The 16,104-nt window shown below is 60.0% G+C and overlaps 1 protein-coding gene across 1 annotated transcript in view; it reads right to left on the reverse strand.

Moving 5' to 3' along the window:
* Nucleotides 1-709: 709 nt before the first annotated feature.
* Nucleotides 710-16,104, reverse strand: part of PCNT (pericentrin) — a 104,303-nt gene continuing 88,908 nt past the window's right edge. Inside the window, exons 43-53 of the mRNA XM_044675701.1 lie at nucleotides 15,407-16,096; nucleotides 12,231-12,478; nucleotides 11,417-11,516; nucleotides 6,533-6,610; nucleotides 5,369-5,539; nucleotides 4,356-4,520; nucleotides 3,928-4,160; nucleotides 2,946-3,022; nucleotides 2,010-2,169; nucleotides 1,245-1,369; nucleotides 710-795 (exon numbers count right to left, since the gene is read on the reverse strand). Of these exons, the coding sequence (XP_044531636.1) occupies nucleotides 752-795; nucleotides 1,245-1,369; nucleotides 2,010-2,169; nucleotides 2,946-3,022; nucleotides 3,928-4,160; nucleotides 4,356-4,520; nucleotides 5,369-5,539; nucleotides 6,533-6,610; nucleotides 11,417-11,516; nucleotides 12,231-12,478; nucleotides 15,407-16,096 (2,091 nt within the window). The 3' untranslated portion in view covers nucleotides 710-751. The remainder of the gene's footprint in view (nucleotides 796-1,244; nucleotides 1,370-2,009; nucleotides 2,170-2,945; nucleotides 3,023-3,927; nucleotides 4,161-4,355; nucleotides 4,521-5,368; nucleotides 5,540-6,532; nucleotides 6,611-11,416; nucleotides 11,517-12,230; nucleotides 12,479-15,406; nucleotides 16,097-16,104) is intronic.

The following is a 16,104-nucleotide window of genomic DNA, read 5'->3' on the forward strand; positions in this document are numbered from 1 at the left end:
TCCTCCGCTCTCCGGGGTATTGCGGGGAGCTCACAGGCAGCTTTCAAGGTGCAGTTTGGGCACCTGAACTTGAAAGCCTTCGCCAACACTGATCTAGAGCCTGTGTCTGATCCCCAGAGAAAAAGTGACCAGGCGACAGCTTGTGGGCAGTCATGGTCTACCAGAGCCGTGAGGACATCTCGGAGGAGGAGGTAGGCCGGCCACGAGGCAAGGGGCAAGAGGTCCCCCAGCACCCCCCCTCCCCCCGGTAGACCCCCTGCGGTGATGGCCAGGCCTGGATGGGCGGCCCAAGAGTACAGGCAAGGCCGGGCGCCAGAAAGGAGGACACTCGCGTCAAACAGCGCTTTACTTTTAATGACTTTGTACAAGTGTCCGACTATACACGTTAGAAAAATGCACACGAGAAGGCCGTGGGCCGGCCTCGTTTCCATTTCATTGGTGCGGGCGGGTGGGCAGGCCCGGGGCCTGGGGAAGGACTCCACGCTCACGACTTACACAAGCACACAAGGCTGGACACACACTGACCGCATAGAGACTAGAACACTTTTAATTAGCGGCACTCGTGCTGATGGCGTGGGGGCAGGTTCTTCAGACTGCGCCGTCCACAAACTCCTGTGCTGCACCAAGATGCTTTCTTTACAAAAAGAAGAGAGGAGGAGGAAGGAACAAAGGACACGGAGGGAAAGACAACCAAAGAAATCCCGGACGCTGCTGCTGCTGCCTCCTCACATGCGACTGCACGCAGGGCTGCTCACTTCTTGGTCTTCAGATGGCCGGGTTTTTTGGAACTCAGCTCTGAAGGAGAGGAGAGAGAGCCCGAGACGCTCAGCCACGTGGGGGGGGGAAAGCCCGCGGATCCGGTGCCGCTGCTCCCTCCCCCAAACCCGGCTGACAGGAGAGAAAGCCCGCAGCCTCCCGACGACCTTAAGATGACGGGGGACCGTGTGGGGGATCTGTGGAGCGAGGCCGGGGCATGGGGCCCCCCTTCAGCCCCTCCGTCAAGCACGGCACCGCGCCGCCTTGCTAATCACAGCAGAAGATGCCTTCACGGCCCCATCCGTCCCAGAACTTCGTGATGCCGAGGGAGACAGCAGAGAAGAAAGGGCTGGGGGTGCCCTCTGGGCCTGCCGCCTGGCCCTCGTCCCCAGGACTAGAAGTGGGTGGCGTGAGCCCCCAGACCAGGACGCGCTCACTGGACCCTTGTGTTTCCGACCACAAGGGGACTGTGGGGGGCCGGCTCTTACCTGGCTGGACACCCCCTAGTCTCTGCTGGATGATCTCCAAGTGATGGATGTATTCCGTTAGCGAATGCTCGGGGTCTTGAGAACTGTCAAAAACGTCCGCACTGGAGCCAGGGGACGTGAGGGGTCTTCAAACAAACACAGGACAAACAGAGTGACCTTCTCCCTCCGCTCCAACATCTGCTGGAGTTCGTGTCCGAAAGCCCGGGGGGAGGCTGGCCCTCTACCATGCTGACGAGACACGGGGAGGGAACTCGGCTGCAAGATTCGGACAACTGGACGTTTCTGCTCCGGTGCGTACAGGCAGGCGGAGCTCGACCGGCCAGAGGCCAGCCATGTGGCCAGAGCGGTCCCATGGAGCTTCCCGGCCAGGCTGACCTTGGCCCGGTTCTCAGGCGGGCCTCAGACCAAAGCTCCTCTAAGGTTCCAGCTGGGGGGGGGCCACACCTCGAGTACACCCCCAGCTCATGAAGGGCCCCTGGAGAAAAGGCCGGAACCCACAAGAGGGATGTCCAAAGACTACTACGGCCACTACGAGGACAGTGACCAGATGCCCCCTCACCAGACACAATGCGGAGATGGAAAGCCCCCCACCGACAGCGGGCAATGCCCATGCTGGGAAAGAGCAGCCTGAGAGGGTCCCCCCCACATGACCAACACCCAGAGCCCCCTGCAGACCCCCGAAGGAGGTCAGCCCGGCTTCCTCGCGGACCTCCCCAGCCCCAGGACCCCAACAGGTCAGGGCCGCTTATCCCCGAGGGGCCTCACCTGTCCCAGACGCGGTAGGCAGAGGAAGAGGAATGTCTCAACTTCAGAGAGCCCAGGGGGTGATCCTGGGTGGGAGGGGAGCTGGGGGTCTCGGGGAGCAAAGGCGATGATGACAGGGGTGGCGGCGGCTGCCTTGACACCGTGGCTGCTTCCTCGGGCACTAGGGACAAGGACCAGAGACAATGAGCCACACGGAAGAAGCAGAGAACGTACGTCCTCATCACCTCCGGCCGGTCTCTCTTCAGAGGCCTCTACGGGCCTTGGTCAGAGGGGGCAGACAGGTGGACAGCCCGAGGCACAGCAGGGCAAACATTCAAGTGTCCATCGGGGCCAGCTCGGAGGGTTCCTAGGACCCAGGCCCAGGAGCCCTGGGAGGCAGCGCATGATCACGAGGCTCCAACAGTGCCAAACCATCGATGAAAGTGAGGCCCGAGTTCAACTGTCGCCTCAGGGCCTTCCTAGCTCGGTAACTCTGGGCAAGTCACTTCCCCTCTCTCTCTGCCCCCCAGATTCATCATCTGTAAAATGGGGACAATCACAGCTTGTTGTGAGCTCCACATTCAGGAAATATCACCCGAGGCCTACTCTGCACTGGGCACTGCCCTCGGGGTGACTCTGGGGGTGCCAGGCACGGTAGGTAGGATGAGGGTGGCAAGTGACCCCTTAAACGTGGGGTGAACCCCAACTGTGCCAATGTGCCCTTGCCCCCCGCAGAGGCGGACCCTTTGGCTCAGGGTGCCAGCCGGCCTTAAGGCCCCCATGGCACAGCAGGGGAGCCCGCGGACCCCAACGTCGGGTCAGAAGGACCAGCCACCTCCCCGGCCACCACGACGCCAACCGGTTCCTCGAGCCTCGGCATCTGCGGCAGGAGCCAGACTCGCACTTGGCCCCAAGCACCGCTACGCTACTCCCGAGCCCGGGACGCAAACCGCCTACCCGAGTCAAGCTCGCTGCTCTGACTGAACATCCCTCTCCGGTCAAGCTCCTGCCACTTCTTCACCAGGAAGCGCAGTCTAGGCAGAGAAGGGGAAGCGCTTCAGAAGCGAGCAAGGGAGAGGCAGGCCAGAGGCAGCGGCCCAACCTTCCTTGGCCACGTCTCCCAACGCCGGGGCCCGACGGGCGACGCGCTCCAGGAGGAGCGGCCTTCTTCCCCGAGCCTCCGTTCCCTCCTCGGTCAAGCGAGGGGGCCTCGCTGAGCCCTAACCCCCAGGAGACGGTGACTCCGGAGCTTCTTAACGGCTCCCAATAAACACCGAAAGGAAGACGTGAGCCGAGAATTCCTCAACGAGGGCCAACTTCGAGAAAGCTCCCCAAGTGGAACACGTCCTTCTTCACCGCGTGGGCTGCGGCCTTCAGAAGCCTCTGCTCCAGCTCCTGGAGCCTGGGTCCATTTTCCTTGGCCAACTCCCAGAGCCAAAGGGCGAGGCCTCTGGCACGGGAGACGCCTCCCTCCCAGGCAGAGCTGGCCGCGTCCTGGCTGGGTCAGAGGCCCGGGTCGCCCAGCTAGGACGAGTCAGGGGCAGGCCTCTAAGGCCGGCTCCGTCCACTGTGCCCTGCTAACTCCTTCCAAGCTAGTAGAAGGGAGGGAAGGAGGCATTCCTCTATGCAGATGCTGGCCCGTGGGGCCCCTGCCAGGAGCGCTCCTGGACAAGGACGCCCCCTCAGTGGTGGGGAGGAAGGCTGCTCTCTCGCTCCCTCGGGGGGGCAGGGAGCTTCTCGCTTCCTGGGCATCGAGCTAATGAATCACAGACTGAAGGACGCCCCCGAGGCATCTCCCCTGGCCTGAGCACAGCCCCCCGCCCCCTCCACTCTGCTATGGGTCGGGGTCAGAAGGGTCTGACATCCTTTAGAGACGCGGCCCTCGGCCCGCCACAGAGCCGCTGAGGCCAGGCATCGGTGCCCGCAGGCTGGCACTCACCTTAAGATGGCAATGACCACCCTGACTGCGGTCCGGAATTTTGTAAAGGGGCGAGACGAGAAAGCCCGCTTGTCCAGCTTGGAGGGGAACACCCCCAAGTGTGCGATCATGGACAGGGTTTCCTGCTCAGAGTCCTGGAAGCCCCCGATCAGCAGCAGGAGATATCTCTTCTGATAGATGAGGGCCTTCCGGAAGCTCTCGGCTCGCAGGAAATGCAGGTACAACTTTTCCATCTTACAAGAAAGAGGAAAAGAAGGACATGAAGTCCCCGGCCCTTCTGGCCGGCACCTCTCTGGCCCACGGGATTCTGGGGCGCCCAGACCCCGGCAGCCCCGTCTCTGGAGGCCTCTCGGGAAGGCCCTCCCGCACGACGAGACAGACCATGACTGGGCGCCCCCAAGCTCCCCGCCACCTCCTGCCTTCCTTACCCGGATGCGACATGTGTTCCCCCCGCCAAAGGTGGCTTCGCCTTTAAAGGCGGCTTTCACCATCGCAGGCTCGCCGGCTCGCGAGCCCTGCAGGGCGATCTTCTGTTGCTTCCAAGTGGTCTTGTCGCCTTTCTGGAGCGTGCCGATTCGGTCCACGTATTTATACTTCAAAGGGAAGAGACAAAGGGTAAGGGCGCCGCTGGGGACGGAGAACGCCGGACTCTCTCTGGTGCCAGGCCCCGGGGCCGAGGGCGGTGTGGGGCCCGCTGGGACGCTCAGAAAGCAGCCCAGCTCGTGACCCCTCATCCTGCTGGCCCACTTCTTGGGGAGCCAAGACGGTGTCCAACCTGGACCCGAAGTGGCCACGGCTAAAGAGGAAACACCGGGCATCTGTCAAACAAGGCCTGGCACGCAGCCAGGCGGCTCTCTGGTCAGCCGCTACGTTAAATGCCAGGCAAAGGAGAGGAAAGTGACTACGTGGCAGGGAGTGACCCTCCCCGGAGAGCCTCTGGCTGTGGGTATCACCAGAGGAAAAGGCTGGGCAACTTGCTGTGAAAGGAAGCCGGAGCCATCGTGCCACCTAGAGCCAGGAGCAGTTCACAAAGAGCTGCAGCAGCAGCCTAGGCTTCAGGGCCACAGGGGAGGCTCCTGGGGACTCAGAAGGGGGTAAGGATGCCAGGCCTTTGGAGGGTAATTCCTGGGCAAACAAACCCACTAACAAGGGAGGCCTGCGGGGTGCCTGGCTGGCCCCACCGTGGGCAGGCCGGCCCTCTTCTTGTCCAGAGGCCCTCCTCCATTCCTCTCCCTAGTTCTGCTTCTCCACTGGCACCCCAGTCCTCGCCAAACCTGACAGGGGCCTTGCTGGGCAGCAGGGGCAGGTCAGGGGGTGCCGGCTCTGCCTGCTACCCCACTTCATCCCCCACCCAGCATCTCTCTCTTAGCCAACAAGAGCAGCGGGGGGAGGTGGGGGCTCCGGGTGCTGGGGAACAAAAGTGAGGGGGGCCAGGACGTACGATGTGCCCACAGCCTTTCTGCAGGTGGTGTTTGAGCGTCCTCTCCAACTTGGACACGGTCTTGCACAGCTCCACCTTCTCCTGGGTCATGGTGCTCAGGGCCTTGGTCAGGGAGCCGTTCTCCTTCAGCAGCACATCGATGAGGCTGATCTGGGCCTGGGTGTTTTTTTTCTGGAGAAGACGAGGGGATGAGGGTGACTCTTTGACTCTTTGTGGCTCCAACAGACAAAGCAAGGACCCCGGCCCCCTCCCTCCTGCACACCTGCCTGTCTGCCCTCCAGAGGGGGAGGTCCCTGGCTGCTGGGGACTAAGGCACATCCAGTGTGATGACAGCCATGCCCGACAGCCAGAGACCCCGGGGGTTCAGATGCCACCTCTGAGCCCTGGGTGACATGGCACAATCCACATGCCCTCCCCTGGGCTCATTTCTCAGTTGAGGAGGAGTCTGGCCTCCATGGCCGCAAGGGTCCTGGGATCCCACAGTGGAAAACCTCCCTCCTTCTCCTCCTTGTCCCCATGGTGGCGGGGCATGGCCGAGGGCAGAAAGGGGCCGTGGCCAGCCGCCCGAATAGGGGCTCGGCTCGTTTCAGGGTTTGCCCTGGAAGGCAGACCTGGGGCTAAGGGCGGAGAGGGCACCCTCCTCCAGGAAGGAGGGCACAGCCCCGCTGCCGGGCTCGGATGCATTGGTGACGTTTTCTCTCCCTCGCTCAGGGCTGGCACGGGCACCCACAGACTTCTGTTAAGTCTGGGCCCGGCGGGAGGAACGCCTGCGCTCACGAGAGGCAAGGCAATGGAAGAAGACAGCAAGTCTCCCTATCTGTGGGGCTTTTCCCAGTAAGACCTGGCACCGATTCAAACTGGCCTCCTCTCCCAAAGCTCTCAATTCATTCTCCCTCATTCTGCGGCAATCTGCAGTCCTGCCAGGGTCCCTGAAGGCAGGCCCTGCTGGCCCTGGGGCCTGTGTGGGAGAAGCTCCTGCCCCAAGAAGTGTGGGAGGCCGTCTGGGCTGACTCAGGGGCTGTGCTTGCGCCTCAAGCCCCCCAGCAGAGAGGGGAACAGCGGGCCTCCCCCCAGCCTTCCCTCACCAAACCGCCTCCCAGCCCCCGAGATGGAAGCTCTCACTCCCAGAAAGGGCACTGAGCGGAGGCGCGTGCGGGGACCTACATTGAGGGTGCCAGGGGGGTGTTTCTGCCCCAGCCACGTGACTACCGGCGGTGGTCCCAGGGCAGCTACGTCTTCCTCCTAGAAGAGAAGGTAAAGAGGCCAAGGAGCACCTCTCCACTCTCCACTCTCCAGGCTGGCAAGGGATGAGAAGCAAGAAGAGAACGACGGAACGGAAGAGGCAGAGGTTTGGGAGCCTGGACGCTGGTCCCCCGAGCACGGCCAGGAAGGATGCCGTGAATGAATCAGAGGCAGAATGAGCGATGGGGAAGGAAGGCCGCCCAGGATGAGAAGTGCCAGGGGGCGATGTGTGGCCACAGGGCTGGAGGCAGTTAATTCTTTGCAAAGTCTGACCCCCCCCAGGGGCTTCTGGGAGTGTTTTCCTCATAGCCAACCCCTGAATACAGGGGCCTCAAGAGAAGACAGGTCTGAGAGGCCAGCTCTAGTTTTGGTCTGCTACGGCCTAAAATCTGGGACTGAAGACAAGCGAAGGCTGCTGAGACAGTCTTGGACGCTCTGATAAAACTAATCCGGGGAGGTGGGAGAGCGAGGCTAGAGACAGAGGTCCTGGATTCAAATCTGACCACAGGAACTTCCTAGGCAAATCACTTAACCCCCATTGCCTAGCTCTCCTGCCTTGGAACCATTGCACAGTATTGATTCTGAGACAGAAGGGAAGGGTTTTTAAAAAGCAAGTCCAAATGGCTGTAAGTGCAGAGGCATCGCCAGGAATTCCCTGCCCCTCCCAGAGAGGGAGAGAGGAGCGAGGAGGAGACCCCCAGCAAGTGGCCAGTCATCTCCGGAGAAACGCAGGGAGCTCAGCTCCAGCGAGAAGGGCAAGAGCCAAGCCCAGCTGGGCTGAGGCCTGCCGACACAAGTGTCTAACCGGGACATGGTTCTGGACACACTTGACCCACAAGAGCAAGCCAGAGCAAGGCTTCGGGCTCCTCAGGGGACTCCAGGAATCAGAGGGGAAAGAGGGGCCCAATCCCAAATGCCACTGTTGGCACAGCACCTGGAGGGCCCCAAAGGGAGAAGCAGCAGAGATGGCAGACTGGGGAACCAGTCACAGTGCACCCAAGTCTTGCCCACCAATGTGGTTTCTCAAAAGCCAGGTGGCAGGGATTTGGGGTCAGGGCACAGGCGGAGGCACTCAAGTCCCAAAGGAGCGAAGGCTAAGGGAGAGGGGCCAGGACAGAGGATTCTGATGTCCTGTGGGAAAAGAGGAGGATGCAAGAAGTGGAAGGACTGGGGGGCCGGAACCCCTGAAGCCCAGGGACAAAAGGCCTCACCTGGGACCTTTGTCTGCTTTTCTCTGCCAAGGAAAATGGCTCGTGGCCTAGAAAGAAAAGCCTAAGCCAGCCACGGTGGGAGGCACCACCCTATCACTCCACAACATGACCGAGTCCCCAGGCCCAGCTGCACTATCTATGGGGATCCTGAAACACGGGCACAAGCCTCCGGGGAACCCCAGCAGCGACCTTCGAGTGCAGACATCGTCACATCTTTCAACCCTGGGCCGACAAGTCGTTGCCTTCATTCCCGGCAGACTTTGAGAAACTATGCTATGAAGGGCCAGCCGCTGAACCCAGAAAACATGAAAAGCCCCCCATTCCCAGCAGCAGCGACGCCTGCGTCCACCAAGGACGAGGGACCCCAGGATGCTCTTTTCCTGTCCCGATGGGCTATGAGGAAGGCGAAGGAGGGCAGCCTAAGGCCAGGGTCATTTCTGTCAGTACAACTGATGAGCCGTCTCCACTAAGAGCACATGAAGAAGTGCAGGCGGGAGCAGGGGAACAGTCAGACCCACCCACAGGAGCCCAGAGCTCCGACCCACTCCTCAGGTGACCCAGGGGGCCGGAGGCAGAATTCAAACCCAGGGCCTTGGACTCCAGGTCAGTTGACCACTGTCCCAGCTGAACTGCACCAGCCAAAGGGTCCAACGTCAGTGTGGAAGGCCTCCAGGGATCCACCTTGGTGCTCTCTGTCTCTCTCTCTTCCTCTCCTCTCTCCATCTCTCCCCCCTCCCCCCTTCTCCATCTCTGCCTCTCTCCCTCCTTTTGTTCTAACAGAGGAAAAAACAAGTGTGCCCCCACCCCCAGCCCTGCCCCCCCTTCTCCAAACACATTGTCCCCAAACCATCTTCATCTGCCAAGACGGGAGGATTCACTTTGGGCATTAGGAGGCAGTGATGTGTGCGAGGACCCTCTGAGTCGAGGCCTGCTGGGACCAAGGGATATCAAGGCTGGAAAGGTGGGTGAGGGACCAGAGAGAGCAGGAGAAGAGGGCCCAGGCCAGACGCGTGGGGAAGACCCACAGCGAGGGGTCGTAGACTGAGCTGATGCAGACAGTCAGAGCAGGAGAAGCAGGAAGGAGCCTGCAACATCTAGCAGGCCACCACCTTTCAAGGGCAGCAAGAGGGACACATGCTGGGGACACAAAGCCTCCTTTGAGGAAGCCCTAGGTAAGCCCCTGGGTCGTCTTCCTCCCTCTTCCTCCTCCTCCCTTTACATACAGGTTAAGGAAATGAGGCTCTGAGGGGTCAAGTGACTTCCCCAACATCACTCAACCACTAAGAAGCAAAGCTAGGCTACAAGCTATTAAGACAAAATAGAAGGAACATCCTGGGTTCAAATCTGGCCTCAGACTCTGCTTAGCTGTGTGACCCTGGGCAAGTCACTTAACCCCCATTGCCTAACCCTGACTGCCCTTCTGCCATGGAGCCAATACACAGTATCGATTCTAAGGTGGAAGGTAAGGACTTATGGGAGAAAAAAGACAAGATGAAACCAGAATGAATGTCCTCCCTGGGCCCATCCCAGCAGCCTAGAAGGACCATGATTCTTGGGCTAAGGGTGACACTCACTATAGCCTGCCCTGGTCCCCGCACCTGCAGAGGCACCACAGTCCTGGCTGCTGGACCAAAGGAGGGCTGCTGGGAAACAACGGTGTGCAAGAGACATTGGCAAAGAGCAGTGACGATCAAGGCACCACACAGGGAAGAGAGGCTGCCTTGTGTACAGAAGGACTGCCAATCCCAACAGGCTTCTCTGCCGGATTTGGCACCAGAGGGCAGAAGGAGGAACGACGGGTATGGCCAGGAGGCAGTTCCTGGCAGACCACTCTGCGGGTCGTCCCCCACAGTCCCCCCACGAGAGGCTCTCCCCATTGGTACGAGTGTATTTTCAGCAGCTGCCTCTACAGACAGAAGCCTGGGCCTCGACAGGAGGCTTCCTGACCACCCTCCCTCCCAGAAGGGGCTGCTTGCCACCTTAAGCACTCAGGGCAGGGGGAGAATGAGGGGAGGCTCCATGGGACCCAGAGAACAGCCCTGGGGAGGTGCCCGGCATCCATGGCCTCTTAAATGAGGTCATAAGCCTTCAAGACTTGGACAATCACATACGTGGCAGCTCCCCAGAATGCCCCAAAGCGACGATGGTAAAATTAAAGAACTTTTGCACAAGTTCAACTGTTTAAAAGCAAAGCAATGAAAAAACTCTTTGCAGCAAGTTTTTCTGATGAAGATTTCAATCCAAGCTCTATGAGGAATGGATTCAAGTCTGAAAGAAAAAGAGCCGCCTCCCTGCGACGCAGCCTTGGGAGACGAGTAGACGGTTCTTGAGGGAGGGAGCTCAGGTGCTTGAGAGCCAGAGGAAAAGCTGCTCCAAGCCTCGGGCAAACTAAGGGACTTCTGGGATTCCACTCCCTAACCCTCTGAGTGGCAAAGAGCAGAAAAGACGGAGGGCAGCTGGGAACATTTACAAGCTACTCACCAGATCCCTCAAGGCCCATCTCCCAAAGAGAACAGAGAAGGGAGGAACCAAACTTTCTAGGAAAAGGAAACACTCACAGAAGCTCTCTTAATGGTTATTTGAAAGTAAGGGGACAGCCAGTAGCCGAGGCAGGGAGTCATCCACCTGGCAGACCAATGCAAAGGGCCCTCGCCGGTGGAGGAGTGGGCACGGAAAGCCCAGTGCAAACTGATGCAGAGGGAATGAGCGGAGCGGACAGGAGAGAACACTGGAGAGGAGCGGGAGGCCGGAGGCCAGGCCCAGGGAGCATTTGGGTGGCCCAGCCACACTTGCCTCTCAAGAAATCGGACTCTTTTTTCCCAAGAGGGACCTCTGTTGGGTTTTTAAAATAGAGGTGGGCAGGTGCTGGGGATGAAGTTACAAGAAGATTCCAAAGTTGGTCTGTTTTCCTTTGTTACAAGAAGTAAGAGTAATCAGCAATGTTTCCAATGAGGGGAGAGGGAGGGGGAGGGGGAGAGAGAGACAGAAACAAGCAGGGACCAAACTATTTTGCGATGGGAGGGAATCCTGAGTCCACAAAGGCTGCCAATGACAAACCCAAAATTCCCAGATTACAACCCTGAAATTCCCTAATTACAAACTCAAAATTCCCCAATTACAAACTCAAATTTAAATTCACCAATGACAAACCAGAAATTCCCAGACTACAACCCCGAAATTCACTAATTACAACCTCAAAATTCACCAATGACAAACCGGAAATTCCCAGACTACAACCCGAAATTCACTAATTACAACCTAAAATTCATCAATGACAAACCGGAAATTCCACCCCCCCCACTACAACCCCGAAATTCACTAATTACAACCTCGAAATTCACCAATGACAAACCAGAAATTTCCAGACTACAACTCCGAAATTCACTAATTACAACCTAAAATTCATCAATGACAAACCGGAAATTCCCCAACTACAAACCTGAAATTCACCCATTACAAACCCCAGATTTGCCGCCAACAAGGGACCGACCACGGCCATCTCCCTCGTGCTGCCAGGCAGGTACCCCAGTGGGGCAGGCCGGCTTTCAGAGCCCAAACCCGCGCCCGTCCTCCCTCCCACCCAGCAGGAACTTACTTGCGGGAGGGTCATCATTAGCTCTGACTTTAATTCCTCCAGTGTAAGCAACAAGGACGTCACAGCCTTTTCATTGGATGACGCCCAGTCACTGATGGTTCTGTTCAAAAGAAGGGCACGTTAGAAAGGCTGGCCAGGGCGGAGGGACTAGCCTGCACTATCTCTCACGGGGGGAGGGCGTCCACCGTCCAGAAATGACTTGGGGCGGGGAGGGTGGGGGGGGTGGCTCCAGGCCTGGTGCGGAGGCAGCTCGAGCCCCGCCAGGGCCTTCAGGAGGAGGCCAGGAGGGGCACGTCGACGACATCAGTACCACCACGTACACAATGTCAGCGGCCATCGCAAGCACATCCCACAGGTCTTCTGGGCAGAGCGGTGAGCTCGGCTGTGTTTAACCCTTTCCTTGTGTCTAGGAATCAACACTGTACCGGTTCCAAGGCAGAAGAGTGTTGAGGGCTAGGCAGCAATGTTAAGTGACTTGCCCAGGGTCACACAGCTGAGAAGCGCCGGAGGCCAGATTTAAACCCAGGACCTCCCCTCCCTAGGGAACAATCTCACTGCCAACAGGAGTGGCCCAAGGCTGCCAGAACACAGACCGTGAGTGCCATATGGGCACATTTTATGGGGTGGGATGGCATGACCCCAAAGTGGAGAGGGTCCCCCTTTTCTACGAGCTGTAGCTCTACAGTCCTCTTAGCTTCTGGGCTTTCCACAGGTCAGGAAGCCCCCAAAACAGCCCCGGGGGTGTCCGTGTGTGTGCCCTCCGCAGAGCCACCAGGGCCCCCACTCCCTTGCGCCGCCTCCTTCCCGTCCCCACCTGTTGACAGTTTGGTTCATGAAGCTGGTCAGAAGGGCCACGGCGTGGAGGAGCTGCTGCCGGACGCTCTGCAGCTGCTCCTGGTGCTCCTTCAGCTTCTCGGTGTTGGGGGGGAGGGGCACGCCGGCCCCGCACTCCTGCCAGCCTCGGCCCGCCACGAAGCCTTTGTCGCTCTGGAGCTCGCTGATGGTCTGCTGAAGCTGCTGGATTTTGTGCTCATCGCGCTGACGCTGCAGCTCCAGCTCCCGCTGCCAGCCCTCGGAGCGCGAGACGAGAAGCGCCTCGTTACACCCTGAGCGGCCCACGCCCAGCGCTGCCCACCCTCTCTGCAGGCCTCCCAAGGGGCCCGGGAGCCTCGGGGAGGCGGCAAAGGCCCAGGGCCGAGACGGGGGGCCAGCTCTGGGGCCGCCGGGGCTGGCAGGAAGGCTGCGCGCTGGCGCGGTCCAGGCCCTGGAGCCTCCCGGCCCGCCACACTGAGGGACGAGGAGAACGAGCAGGGACAGACAGAGGGAGGCACAGACGCACACGCACCCACTCACACAGATACACCTGCATAGACACACACATGCCCACAGATGCACACTCAGACACACATGCATGTACACACTCACACTCACACAGATGCACCTGCATAGACACACACATGCCCACAGATGCACACTCAGACACACATGCATGTACACACTCACACAGATGCACCTGCATAGATACACACATGCATACTCACGTGCAGATGCACACTCAGACACACATGCATATACACACTCACACACACTCAGACATGCATGCACACGCTCAGATACACCTGCATAGACACACATGCACACAGATGCACACTCAGACACACATGCATGTACACACTCACACTCACCCAGATGCACCTGCATAAACACACACATGCATATACACACATGCACAGATGCACACTCAGACACACATGCATATACACACTCACACTCACACACATGCATACTCACATTGCGCAGATGCACACTCAGACACATGCATATACACACACACGCCCACTCACAGACACAGACATGCACGAACACGCTCACTCACACAGATACACCTGCATGCTCACATGCACACAGATGCACACTCAGACACACATGCATACGCATACACACACACACACACACACACACACACACAGATAGGAAGGCCTTTGGAAGCCAAAACGAGAGCTGCCACGAGGGCCCTGCACTGGCGGATGTGTAATTCGGGTCAGAGGGGCATCGGGCAGAACTTCTCGATCCTTTTCCCTGAGTGGGCAGCACCAAGATGTCTAAGTGGGCTCTGCCACTCCAAGGGGGCCGGGCCCGACACTGAAGACTCTCAGGACAAGACGAGGGAGCCCCGACTAGAACCAAGTCTAACGAGGAGGACAAGGAAAAAGGGTGCAAGCCAGATGAACGAGGGAAGTGAACGCCGGGCCGAGAAGAGGGGAAGCGAGGCCACGATGGCCAGAGCTCAGACTGTTCTGGTCCTGTGGAGGAGGAGCTACTGGCCTGTTGGTTTTCAAAAGGGAAGAAATACCTGCAAGGGTGGGTTTTGTGAGAAAAACCTGGCAGCAACAGTGGGTTCAAGAGGGAAAGAAACCAGGGACAGGGAAAAGCCAGGAGGCAAGAGGCAGTGGCCATGCTGAGGACGTCCGAGCAGGAACCCCAGGGGGCTCCAAGATGACTCCGAGCTTCAACGGCCCGGCATCTCTGGGATGTGGGGGGACTGTCGTGACAGGAGGCTGCCCCTAAAGGGAAGAAGCAGAGATCCCAGAGAGGGTCCAGGGCGCAGGCTGGAGGGGGAGGCAGCGAGTCCAGAGACTCCAACAGCCACAGAACTACCTGCCGTGGGAGCCGTGGGCTGGGAGCAGAGCTGGTGCCACTGGCTGACCACTGGCCAAACACGAATGCAAGGGGATATTCCACTGAGCTGGAGAAGAAAGGACAAGCACGGCCCCAGGCAAGTCTCTCTTATGAGGACGCCTTGAAGGCCCAACAAACAGGAGGCAATGACAGCGATGTCCCTGGCCAGCTGACCACAGCGATAAGGACCCAAAGGACGGTGGGAAAAAGGTGGGCGCCCCCTCTGTGCCTCCCCACAGCTGCTGCACCTACTGGACACCCTGAGCCTGCTCCGTCAGATGCAAGAAAGAGATGGAGGGCCCATCAAGAATGTGGGAGAACAGAAGACACCCCGGGGGGAGCAAGAACAGCCCCGCTGCCAGAGCACTTGGAGTGGGGTGGCAGCCGGCACTCTGCAGGCTTCATCAGGGAAAGGTCAGGCTCAAGCGTGGACAGACTGGGCTGAGGGGGAGGCCCCGGGACGTGGGCTAACGCTGGACCGCAGGGGTGCGCTGCTGGGGCTTCTGCATGGAAAGGGCTCTCAGCCCACCTCTCCAATTTGACAGCTGGATAAACTGAGATCCAGAAGTGCGATGTGCCCAAGGTCCCCCGGCTGATCCCACTGAAGGGCAGGGGCAGGGTCTATGCCCAGATCCTCTTACCAATGCCCTCCCACCCTCTGCCCAGCAGCCTTGGAAAATCTCTGGGTCCAGCAAGCCTGCAAGCCTGGGCACTAGGAGGGAGGGCTCTCATCATCCGTGCCTGCTGGGGCCCCTCCCAAATTGTGCCTGGGTCCCAGCTCTCACGGACCGCAGCAGGACCATCCTGAGACTCCTCTCCACACTGGAAGTGCCCACTTTCCTTTCTGCCCAGTCTCCCACAGCACAACCCACTCCCACCCTTCCCCACCTCAGCCGGAGCCTCCTCTCGGAGCAGCCTCAGCGAAGGGCCCTGCCCTGCCCTCTCCCCTGGCAGTGCCCTCCACCGTGCCCCCCCTTCTCCCCCGGGTGCCAGTCCCCCACTAATGGCTCCTTGACCCATGACCACTCGTTTCTGTAAAAGGTCATGCAGCAACCTGTGCGCCTCCTCCTCCTGCCATCCCTAGAGGCCCCCCGTCTCTCCTCGGGAACTCCAGGCCGGCACCAGAAGGGCCCGGAGACCACCTCGGAGTGGACCGTCTCGACGTCGAGCTCTCCTCCCCTCTCTAGAGCACCGGGTGCCCCCTCCTCTGCCCCCACTGCCCTCACTGGGGTCCCCAGGCTGCCAGCAAAGGCCCCGGCCATTCCTCTCCCCCCAGCCCCCGGGGGCCCCGAGAAAGGCCGGGGCCCTCACCAGCCTCTCTTTGTCCTTCTTCCCCCTCTTGCTCTTGTCCTCCTCGGCCGAGCCGGCCTCGCGCCTTCTGTCCTTGTCCCTCCGGGCCTCGGGGCCGGCCTCGTCCTTGGGCCCGAGCTGGAAGTGCTCCAGCTCCGCCTGCAGCCGGCCCTGCTTGGCCCTCTCCTCCTCCAGGTAGCGCAGCAGCTCCTGCTTCTGCTTGTGGAGGGCGTCCGCCGAGGCCTGCAGCAGCACACTCACCTCTTTCTCCTTCTTCATCTCCTCGCGGTGCGCCTGCGCCTCGAGCTCGAGCTGCTTCTGGGCCGCCACGGCCTGCTGCCGGGCCTCGTCCAGCAGCACCTGCAGCTCGGCCCCGCGGCCCTTCTCCTCCTTCAGCTTGCGCACGAAGGCCTGCTGCAGCTGCGCCTCCTTCTGCGAGCTCGCCTCGCCCGCGCGCTTGCTCAGCCGCTCCGTGACCAGGCGCTCGTGGCCCAGGGCCTCGGCCAGCTCGGCCGCGTGGGCGCGCTCGGCCTCCAGGGCCCGCTGCAGCTCGCACACCTGGCCGCGCTCCTGGCACAGCAGCGCCTCGCAGCGCGAGTACTCGATCTGCAGCTCCTTCTTGAGGTTCGCCTTCTCCGTCTGCTCGTGCTGGAGGCTCACCACCAGCTGCCCGTTCTGGCTGCGCTGCTTGTCCAGGGACGCCTGCAGCTCCTGGGGGG

Source organism: Gracilinanus agilis, chromosome 4, assembly GCF_016433145.1.
Source record: "Gracilinanus agilis isolate LMUSP501 chromosome 4, AgileGrace, whole genome shotgun sequence".
NCBI classification, from domain to species: domain Eukaryota; kingdom Metazoa; phylum Chordata; class Mammalia; order Didelphimorphia; family Didelphidae; genus Gracilinanus; species Gracilinanus agilis.